The 12103-nt window shown below is 43.5% G+C and overlaps 1 protein-coding gene across 1 annotated transcript; it reads right to left on the reverse strand.

Moving 5' to 3' along the window:
• Positions 1-8035: 8035 nt before the first annotated feature.
• LOC124694466 (phospholipase D beta 1-like) lies at positions 8036-11605 on the reverse strand. The gene is made up of 10 exons (XM_047227451.1): positions 10709-11605; positions 10412-10528; positions 10118-10312; positions 9776-10024; positions 9624-9692; positions 9386-9533; positions 8983-9131; positions 8731-8901; positions 8406-8603; positions 8036-8329 (listed from the first exon to the last, which is right to left on the reverse strand). The coding sequence occupies exons 1-10, from the start codon at positions 11603-11605 to the stop codon at positions 8036-8038; spliced, it is 2487 nt and encodes an 828-aa protein (XP_047083407.1).
• Between the last annotated feature and the right edge of the window lie 498 nt (positions 11606-12103).

Consider the following 12103-nt stretch of genomic DNA (forward strand, 5'->3'; position numbering starts at 1 on the left):
AAATTTTACGGTATAAAAATGTTGATGTTCTTTATCACCAACCTCTTTTATCCGAGAGTGGCCCCCTTCTGTTTCGCTAAAATGATTAGGGTAATCACTTTACCAAACGAGCCCATCCTTGGAGGAAGAGTAGTCCTTATTTGCCATTTATCATTGATCTATAGTTTCCCTAGTCCTTTCGAGATTGGCAAAATCAAACTCCTGCGCGTAGTTGGTTCCTAGTCTTTTATATTTTAAGGAAATTATATCTTTGCTTTCTTGTGGTAGTGATGTAAATTAGTAATACTTGTAACATCATGACATATAGGTCACCTCCCTTTGGTAGTGTGCACTGTCTTATTGGACATGCCTATTACTTTCTATACTTTGCTAGTTCATACATATAATGATGACAAAAACAACTTGAAATAAAAGAACATCCTTCTATTTCCAGGGCAAAAGAAAAGTATTCCAATGTAATATGAATTTAGTGTGTTGATAACGATTTAAACTCAAAATGAAATGAATGAAGTCGAGTAGTTATCTTCTTTGTATCAACTAATTTATGGAAACTACATGACGTAATGCACTTCATTTTTTTTTTTTTTGCATATGCTCCTCACTTGAAAAGATACATCAGAGACTTAATAAGCTGATATTCATGAACAGGGACGGAGGAAGAGGGGGACGAGAAAGGGCTAAGCCACCTCCAACAATCTACTACTACTTTTCTTCGTAAACTCCCTAATATCCAAGCTGACAATTAGTAATTCCTAGTAGTTATTTTGCCCCCTCCAACATGATAACGCCCACTCCAAGGTGAGTGGCTAGATCCATCCTTGTCCATGAAGCATGTGCACAAAACTAAAACAGGAATTATAGTAGAATTTACTTTCGATTGAATAGAGTATACACAAACAACACACTCGAATCAATATAATACAACTTATAGGAAATCACATCATATTAGGAGTGGGCCTCTGGATTAATTTTTCAAATGCGGTGCGCCCCAATCACAACCAATTTGACAAACTTTCAATCATTTGTCGACACAATAGACCAAATTAATTTGTGATGTTACTCGGTGATGTAGACAAAAATAACAACATGCAGTGCATTTGAGACAGAAAAAATGAGATTAGGTTAGTGAGGTGCTTCATCTGGAGGAATACAAACGCAAACCTGCATCGCGTCACCGTCCAGAAGGCCTAGGTGGATCCTAGGCATACACACCGAGAGAACTTAGTTGCAGCAATGTCTAGTGTCATGCATTTTCCTCTGTGTTGCTGAACAACGTCTATTGCACGTGCATTGTAGAGGAGAGAACGAGGATGGTGAGCTCGCAACCAACAATTTCTCTAGCATTCTCATGTCCTCCTCTTGTTTAGACCTGTAGCAACCAATTAATGAAAGTTTATATATGGTTAATACAAAATCAAAGCATCCCAAATGAAGTCATTTTAAACACTGTGAGCATGACGTACACTCGACCACGAGAAGTAGAATAATTTAAATGTAGGCGAAGACATGGGAGACAGGTTCAGTTACATGTAACAAAAAGCATGCATGTATTTCAAAAAAACATGCATGTCGATCTACGTGATCAATAATATAGAGGCCGGGGTAGCCCACGAAGTGCTCCTCGGGGTGTGTCACGGTTGTCCCGACGGTCAGTGAGAGGCGAACCTCTTCCTTGCACCACCTCCATTGTTATAGGCATCATGATCTGCCTCATATGCTTCCAGCGCTTCCTCCTCCAGGCTTGCGCTTGCGGTATGGCTTGTCGTCCTGGTTCGACCCTCCGTCGCGTCGGTATCACCTGGTAGCGATATGGGGACTAATGACAGATTGGATCGAAACGAGATTTTGGTGACTGGTCTAAATGGAGGGTTAGATCTCAAAAATAAAATATATATGGAAGAGTGGAGTATTTAAGGAGCTACAGAATAGTGACTTTGTGGGTCGCCTCGGAGGTCAATCAGTAGTCTTGCGGGTGGGTCGGCTTCCCTAATTTTGTTTCTCTTGTCGCGGTCATTGCCTTCTATGTAGGCAAAGGTCAAATCGGGTGGATGTTCTCAGGAAAACAACGAGATTTTCTTTATTGCCTTTTTTGAATTAGTTTTTAAATTCTCCATCTGAATTGTTTCCATCTGCTACCTTTGCCGAAAGGGAACACTCGGATGATTGATTTGACTGGGCGTACAAGCAGATGGAGTGAAATAATTTATTTTTTCATTTCATTACATGTTTTTTTAATTGAACCATTCCATCGTGGTATGATGATTTCTTGCTATATGTGTGGTGCAATTTCATTATTTCCATGCAATCATCCATGATTGTGCGAAGGATTCTTTTGCAGTTTTAGTACAAGGCGAGGATTTTGTTTGTTGCCACGTACGTGAGACTTTATCGAATTAATTCCTTTTCAAGTTAATTTACGTAATTGATGGATGTGATAGGTTCTTTCCAAACCCACATGTAGCAGAAGATAGCATGCGGTGTTGGGCAATAATTTTTTAAACTTTTTTCCATCCGAAGCGGCGGTGATTTTCATGAGTAGTATAGAATATTGCGTTGGATGTCTGTCCTTGATTGACGTTGCATGTGTTTCCTTGATTGATATTGGATGGTTCTGTTTCGTGTGAATCGTGATATGAAAATCGTGATATCAATAAGTGTGTTTCCTTCCATTTCCGTGTGTGTGACTGACGGTGGTATGATATGATGGGCGATTTGGAGATGATGGATGGATGCGATCTTCTGAATGTTTGATGTCAAAGTGACACACCATCCCCAACTGCAATATAATAGTAAAGATGTCCCATAATTTGGTGATTTTCCACACTAGCTAAATCCTAAATTAATTGGTTAATTCCACTAAGCACCGACACTACTTGCATGTAGGCATGGGAACTCGTAGTGGATAAAAATTATTCAACATTTGTATTCGAGAAAATGAAAATGGATGTTGTAATATGCAGATGCAGACGTCAATGAAAATGGATGCGGTAAATATCTGGAGTTGATTTTAAAAATACAAAAAACAAATGTGGTACTAAAAGTTGAAAAAAATATGGATAATAAAATAGATATACTTGTATTTGAATAAGATTATGTTCGGCAATTTTAGTTATTCTATCATGTTATGCCAATTACCTAACCTAAGAAACTAACAAAGTGGTTAAATGGACTTTTTATGATTGAACTTGAAGCTATTGTGTATCATATCACTATATTTATCTCTCATAAGTTCTATAGTAGTTGACTAATTATAATACACGAACTTATTAGTTTGGTATATTCGTATCCGTTTCGAACAGCGAAAACGATGATTCGCGTCTGTACTTGAGTAACATCCACTCCAAATCCGTATTCGATAACATATATACTTGCATATGTACTCGTTTGAAAAATATGGAAACATATATGCAAATGACACTAATCGACCCCATCCAATCCGTTTCAACCTCTACTTCATACCAAGAAAAAAAAACACATGTTCGGACATCCCATCCGCATGCAAACTCTACTGAACGCACAAGTGCGACTTGGACATTTTACAAATGCTAGAAGCGGTGAATTCCATTGAACCCCAGCACCCTCAAAAGTGAGAACTTATGTTAAAAATGTTGGAGAGGGACGACCGGCTAGCTCCAGTCGAAACGGCTTGGCTTCCACGCCAACATCTGTTGATCATATTAGATTAGGTAGGTAAAGATTTTTACAGCCGGTGTGGCTGGCGGCTTGATCATAGGATTTCTTACTAATGTTTTATTGGCATCCGCTGTTTTCTCTTTTCTGCTGGTTGATCTTTGTGTTAACTGATAAGTACCATCATGATATGAATAAATTAATAAAGAGTCATTTCTTTTTTTCGAAATGGGAGTATACCCCGGCTTCTACATCGTGACGATGCACACGGCCTTTTATTAATATAAGGTTCAAGAAAATATCGTTTACAACTCACGCATCACCGAGGATTGATACAAGAACCAACCATCGAAACCAAACCATACTATGACTACATATCAACATAGTCTTTTAGTATGTCGCCAACCAGTCTGGCACAAGATATCCTGAGCAACCATCAGGAGCCGTGTGCATCCAGAAACCATGGCATCCCGCTGTTCCTCCGGGGAAAGTAGGGCCCAGAGCTGGACCCAGTGGGAGACCATATGAATAACCTGCAAAAAATGAAAAGAGGATTTCTTATTAAAAATTATATCATTTCTGATCATAAAAGAGGCATATGCATCATTTTAATGCCGAGGTTGGGGTATGTCACCCATTTCGAAAAAATGTATATCTCTTGTAATCGCAACTTGCACAACAAATATGTCTCATGTAATCTGTGTATATAAGCAATAAGATTGGAGCGGAGGAGGCCATCAAGCCTATCTCAACTTGCAAGAAATGCCCACAATTTTGAGTCTTTTCTCGTAAAACCAAAGTTGTGTGCAAATGATTGTCACAAGAGGCAGAGCTGCCACTATTTTCTTTTGAGAAAACTGACAGATCGTGTCCACTTGCGAGGCCACGTGGTTTGGACTGAAAATTCAAATCGTGGCCACATATATAGTTGAATTTTGACTGAAATTCCAAGTCAAAATTCCAGCGTAACTGTACAAACTAGGCCGCACACATGCATATCCACACGCTAAAGAAATCTCTAGAAATTGATCAAGTAAATAAGAAAGAATGGAAGATATACACATGAATACTACACGGAGTATTAGCTTCATGCCTCCATGTAAACTCATTAGCCGCAATGAGCGACTGGACCGGATGGGTCTGTTTGACCGAGGACGACTTTGACAATTGGTGCATTGCTGGTTTACACCGAGAGGTCAGCGTTGCTGATCTCCCTAGCTATAAAACGGTGTGTAATAACACGCAGGAAGAGATCAAAGTGAGAAGCCGGAGAGTTATATATCGACCATGGGGCGCTTTTCGTCGTCTTCCACACTCGCACGCAGCGGCGCCCTCCTGCTGGCTCTCCTATTATGTTCCACGGCAATCTTGCAGGTGGTCAAAGGTAAATAATGTTCTGCACCTATATGGATATATTGTACATGGCAATTTATTTTGCGTTATCATGCAGTAGATACGTTTCATCGAACAAAATCGAGTATGTTAGGGTTAGGGATGATGATCTGACCGGTGACTCGATTTGAAGAGATAGTGTTTATGATCAAGGTTTAAAATAGCGTGCTAAATGAAATAGCGGCAGCCTCCTTTAAACATTGTGGATGCTATATCGTGCTAATATCGTGGTATATTTCAAATAGCGTTTTCAAAATAATACTAAATATAGCCTAAAAATAAATAATTTTACTAGAACGAATGGATATATAGTCCAAAACTGACTGAATCATACATACATAACCACACATAAAAATAGATCACAAATATTTTAGAAGGATAACATTAGCATGTCACAGGGCAACAACATAGTTTACAAAATTATTAGCATTAGCGATATTATCTTATGATTTAGAAGTGGAGCCAACGGATTACCCTTCATCACCGTAAAAAAGTGAAACAACTTGCCCGAAAAATAGCGCTAACTCTATGAAGTTTTAGCGCGATATAACATGCTATTCGCAAATAACGCCACAACGAGCAAAATTATTAAAATTATGTTATAGTGCGCTATTAGCGATGAAATAGCATGCTATTTTAAACCTTGTTTATGACACATGCATATCTGCACGCAGGTGATCCGCGCGGAAACAATAAGCCACCTTCTCCTCCGGCGCCGGCGTCCCACAGTCCGATGAAGCCTGGGCCTGGTCCGTCGCGGCCGGTGTCACAGACAGAGACAACGAAGCTTACGACGCCGCACCGCAAGACCCTACAGACTGTTGTGATTTGACAACTATTCATGAGAACACCGACAGCTGCCGGTAGAGGAGATTAAGTGCACCTCACCACCAGTGCTTCTAGTTTTTTAAAATTGTACATTTTGTGTTTTAAAAAATTACAAATTTTATTCATGAATTCATACACATCTGCGAAAGTTTCGTTAGAGACCGCACTGTATTTTGAGCTGCAAAAAAGACAAAATTGTGGATGTATATAGGATAGGAAATATTAGTTGTTTGTCAGAAATTTATTATGTTTGTATAGCTCAAAATACGATATATTTTGCCACGAAATTTCTACGGTACCTTCCGAATGAGTATACGTAATCACGTATATAATTTCAGATTTTTCGGAATGTACAAATATTATTTTTATGTTTTAAAAATCGGGAGCACCGGTGCTCATATGGCAAAAGCACTTCCGCTGTATACTGGATACCGCTTTTGCATATGTAGGAGTATGTATTATACCATGAAGTAGGACTGGACATAAAGGTCGAAAATCAGTGAGCTAAATGAGTGCTCCTTATCTGGATACCGCTTTTGCATTCGTTTGAGCTCGGCTCGTTTTCTTAACAAATAAAGCCAAACATCATCTTATGCTTCTTAACGGTAAATAGCTAAACAATCGAGTTAACGAGTTTCGTGAGCTACTCGTTAAGCTCGCTAGCAAAATGTGTGAGTGTATTTCCTATAACGATCACTACGTTTGCTTGTATCTTGATTATCTCGTGTTTCCATCTTCTCGAACCACCAGCGACATGTTTCTAGGTATCTGCTGACTTCATCCCCGTGCACTCCTTGTTGTTCTTCCAACTCCTGAGGAAGTCGTCATAATTTTTCAACCTACTAGATTAGCATTTTTCCTACATGTTAAGCGTGTGTGCTTCTTAGTGATTCTTAGCGAGCGCTCGTGAGCACTTAGCTCATAACAAGTCGAGCCAAACTTTATTTTTAACTCGTTAAAGATAACGAGCTTAATGATCTAAGCCTTAACGATCATGAGTCTTAATGAGCCGAGCCTTAGCAAATCGAGTAGCTTGGTTAGTCCGTCCCTGCCAGGAAGGAACCACACGGCGTCAAGCCAAACGGTCAGACCATCTCTGTCGTCATGTTGCATTTGTGACCGTTCAGAAAATGTTATTAGAATGTTGCCGTGTGTCCTAGTAAGAGATCACACTGGTGAGCAGATGTGTCCACCATTTGCTTTTTTACTGTGACATATAATGTAACCTATCTCAGTTTTCTAGTGGGATCCCGTCGATAGCGAGGCGTCTGTGGTGACTTCGTCAATCTCAAGATTCGTCGGATGGATGAATTTTCTTCGACACGGTATCTTGGAGATACTTATAGGAGTAGGATGTACGTGCGTTCATAGGGATAAGTGTATGTACGTATATGTCAACGTCTACGTCACTGTGTTTCGCAAAAAAAAAATTTCCTACCTAAGTTAACTAATTTGATTCTTATTCAACATTTGTGCAATATATATTGTTACTGACACGGATTCAGGAATTTCACACAAAAAATGAAAATGGGTATACAAATGAACCGGTGCTAAATTTCGGTAGAGAACTTCTTATGTTTTGAGCTAAATAAAAAGGACGTGCCTAGCTAGCACCTGGGCGCTCTTTGGGCAACTCCAGCGCACCGCGCCCTCTCCCAACGATTCGTCTTCCCCATCCTTTGGTTATTGTTCAGCTCCTTCTGACAATAGTTGGACAATGGTTATGACTAACGAGTACCTTTGCCAACCGAGGATGATTAGGGCTCCTTTGATTTAAAGGATAGGAAAATCATAGGAATAGGAAAGGTATAGGATTGGAATGGCATGTCTACTTGAAATCTATAGAAAGATGAAGTTTGTTTAATTGTAGCAAAGGAATTTTTTCATGAGGTATGAGCTAATGCTTTTTTCCTATAGGAATTACACTACAAGATCCTATAGAAATTTTTCCTATAGGATATGTTCCTATGAATCAAACAACATGTAAAGAAATTTTTTTCATATGAACCAAATTCTACACAATTCCTATGCAAATCCTTTGAATCACTGGTTGTCGACAACTACACATCATTGAATCGGTATATCTATCCGACATGCATGCTCTTGGTTTGTTCTCTTACGGAGCAGAGTAGCCCACAGTTTCAGACGATTCATCGTAGCAGCAAAATCTTGATGGCTTCTTGCTTCATATGGTGAGGTTCTCCTGGATGTGCGAGAAGGAGCCGCAGATGTTGCCGCCGACGTCCGGGAAGGCGGCGCACCCCGGCAGCGGCGCCACCCTGCCGTTCCAGTCGACGCTGACCGGGTACTTGATGAGGTGGCCGCTCATCTCGCTCACCTCATCCGACACGAACCGCCTCCAGTTCTTCTCCCCGATGCCGCGCACCCGCTGCACGCACTCCAGGCTCTCCGGCCGCTCGAAGCTCTCCTCCAGCCCCCCGATGTGCTCCGCCCACAGCGACATCCGGTACCCGTAGATCTGTGCGCACAAGCCGTAGATTTATGATTTCTGAAGTTGTGATTCAGGGATAGATTTAGCTGGGTTGGTTGGTTGCCTGTCCGCGGGGAGCAGAGAGCATGTTGGCCCAGGTGTAGTGGGGCTGGTACGCGCCCATGGCGATCTCCGTGTCCCTCGTCCCTGCCATCGACCTCTGGTTGATGTTGGCCGACCCGATGATCACGTACTCGTCGTCCACGATCATGCCCTTTGAGTGCACGTACACCATGAACCTCCTGTTCTTCCTAGATTGATCCTGAAAATGCACATTTTTTGGGGGGAAAGAAACTCACATATATTTCATGTTTGAGATGAGCATGCTCCTTCAGAAAGAAAACAATGTTGCAACATGGAACATGATTGCTGCTTGCAGTCTCGCTCACCTGAGGATTACTTGCTGAAAATGATCCGCTGGAGGTGCTAGGAGTTTCTTCGGCTTCGCGGTTGCCAAGGCAGAAGAAATTCAGGTAATCCTGGGGCTCATATTTACCATCCAATCCCATTTCCTGCAGTGCCCTGTAAATTATCTCGTACATCATTTGCATCGTTTTTTTCTGCAAGGAAAAATGAATGAATTGCATTATTCACCAATAGAAACAACTACTAGGGAGACTGAAAGAGATGAAGAGCCTAACCTGCCAGTAAAGAATTCTCTGTGTAGGTGTACCAGTGGGGTTGCCTTCAGGCCACATTGGAATTACTATGTAGGCCGAAAATCTCTCGTTTGCGTAAATCTTGTTGGCAATTTTGAGTGCTATCTCTATCGGTATTAAATTATTAGCACCTGCAAGATATCGTATTTCAGAGTTATGCATTCAGCAAGAATTTTACTCGATGGGAAATGCATTCAGTACTATTTGGCCTTATGCTAGCACGCCATTGGAAATGCAGGGATCAGAAAAGTTAGGACCGCCAGTTCATCAAGAAGAAATATAACAAAAGTTAATAATAGTAAACAACACAAAATTATAACATGCAAAGGCAGGAAAAAAATTCAGATATCTGAGAAATCAGTTGATTGTAGTAGCCCATGCTTACCAACATCTCTGTGTGAATCCCAATGAAATGAAGAACCAATGAAATATTGATTTTCAATATAGATAAAGTGCTGAGCTGCTCGGATGGCAGTAACGTAAGCTGTCTGTATGCTCATGTCAATCAGTACATTTTTTCCGCAAACAAGATTCTGTCATTGAAAGCATAATAATTGTATCAGGTTAAGAATGAAGTATTGAACACAGTATGATATTTTGGAAACTGTATGTATTTCAGTTACCTTACTGGTCGCTTCTCGCGGATCTTTTGGAAAACCCTTGACCGAATTTGAGTCGATTGATCGGAAAATCTACTTTTCAAGGTAAAACTGATCAAATACTGTGACAGGTCATGAGCCCGCAAAGTTTACTGGATTACAACGAACGACCTTACCTGAACATCCCATCTCTCCGAGTCACAGTCACTTGAGTAGACTTCATCGTCAATAGCTGCAATCTCAGGTATCTTTTCAATCCAGAGCAACGAGTCATTGCACGATTTTGTCAGTTTTTTAGCCCCAGTGCGTTTGGATGCCTTTAACCAACGCTCCTCGAAGTTTTTCATGACATCAAAAGCTGCAGGACCGTCGATCTTGGAATGCAAATCATGCCACGGTTCTCTCGGGCCACGGTCGTCAGTCACCTGCATAGAAGTGGCATCTTGATAAACTAACACATGGAAATCTCTAATGAAGTTCAGATATTGTTCCACAACAAGAGAACGAGGAGTTCTCACCGCGTAGTTTGGGTTATAGTAATCGTCCTTGTGCAATGTCTGAAGAGTGCGAAACAAAGGGTGGCTTGGAGTGTCATATCTCCCACCGCAGAGATCGAGGCCTCCGACGAAAGCAACTACTTTCCGTTTACCGTTGCCAGCATCCGCATCGACGATCACTGTTTTCTGATGGTGGGTGAAAATAGTTCCTGTCTCCTGGTTTCAGTAGTTACCATCGTCAGAACATGGAGAAAATTCTATGGAGGGGTGTGTGTATTGCAATCAGAGGAGTTTATGTGTCAAGGTAGATACAACCTTTTGCTTCACCCAGCTGTGCCTTTTCCCAGCAGAACGTGCGCAGAGCAGTATCTGAACTGAAGAATGCTTGAAAAATCTGCGCGTTTCCTCGTCTCTTGTGCCCATGTAACCTTCCTACACATGATGACATGTCATAATTTACATGGCAAACAGTCTTTTGTCTTAGGAAATTTTTTGCAAAAAATATATAAAGCGAGTGAAGGAATGGTAGCAGAATTCACATAAGTGTTGAAATTTGGTAATTCAACATTTTGATCCAGTTATTAGACATGAACAATGCAAGGCGTAGGTTACCATCTGGATTCCAAGTACGCTCCTGGACGTCGGGTCGTCCCAGACGAGGAGCAGCACCCTGACCCCCTCCTTGGACTTCTTCTTGAGCAGATCACCCAGCGACTTGCCCTTGTCGCCATCGCGGACCAGGTGGATCGTGTGGAACACCGACCAGCCGGTGATGTAGATGAGGCTCCTGGCCTGCGCCATGGCGTCGTACACGTCGTGCCAGCACTGCCCGTGCCGGTAGCTGGTCCCGTTCCCGAGCCTGATCTCCGGCAGGCACCCGTCGGCGGGCACGTGCGCGTCCTGGTACAGCGTGACCCGCCCGCCGCGCCGCAGCGGGAAGTAGGTGTTGGGCACGCCGGGAAAGTCCGGCCCCGGCGTGACGCCGTGGTGGTACATGGTGAGCCGGGCGACCGGCACGTACTGCACCGACAGCCGCAGCACGGCGCCCGGCGCGCACGGCTTGCCCTTGGGCTCGAGCACCGGGTACACGCCCTCGACGCGGTCGCCGGCCTGGAGGGTCTCGGACGGGATGGCCACGGCGCCGATGAGCTCGGCGCCGAAGACGTCGCTGTCCTTGACGACGAAGTTGACGGCGGCGGCCTCGTGCGCGACGGGCACCAGGAAGTGCTGCGCCCAGCGTGGGTTCTCGTCGTCCTGGATGACGCTGGTGCGCGCGACGGTGGCGGACGCGACGAGCACGGTCACGTAGGGGTCGCTGGTGGACGCCGCGCCCTCGGGCGCGGAGGTGCAGCTCTTGAGGAGGCCGCCCATGGTGTTGGAGAGGATGTCCTTGTTGGGCAGGTTGCGCGCCTCGTGGATCCAGATGTCCAGGCTGCCGTGCAGCAGCACCGCCCGCAGCGACGCCTCCGACGGCAACTCCGTCCTGCCGTCCTCGTCGTCCGGCGACATTGCCGATCGATCGATCGATCGATTCTCTGCGCGTGGCCTTGTGCTAGGTCGATTTCTCGATTGATTCGGCTAGCCTGATCCGTGGTTTCGTGTTGACCGCGCGTGTGTGCATGCCCGTACGTACGTGTGTCTCTTCTCTCCGTTGTTCGTTGCGTCGGTGCTGGTGGATCGCTGCTTGCCCTGAAATGCAGGGACGGAGGTAGGAGACTCTCCTTGAGGTTGAGGTGAAAATAGGCAAAAATGATTTACACGGACCGTGTTTGAAAATATTTTACAAAAGGACGTGGCTACAGAGTGCCCGGTTACCATTTAGTCTTACCCGGTGCCCCCCCTGTCTGATCTGTTTTCTTTCCTAAAATGGAATGGGCCCACCAGTTGAAAGCGACATGCTCCAAAAAAGGAAACTACTGCATGGACCACGCCGGGCCAAAGATTTGTCCGTATCTGGGTGGCTAGGGACCACGCCAGAATTACAGCTGGGACCAAAACGGATCCCAG

Source organism: Lolium rigidum, chromosome 3 (genome assembly GCF_022539505.1).
Source record: "Lolium rigidum isolate FL_2022 chromosome 3, APGP_CSIRO_Lrig_0.1, whole genome shotgun sequence".
Classification (NCBI taxonomy): Eukaryota; Viridiplantae; Streptophyta; class Magnoliopsida; order Poales; family Poaceae; genus Lolium; species Lolium rigidum.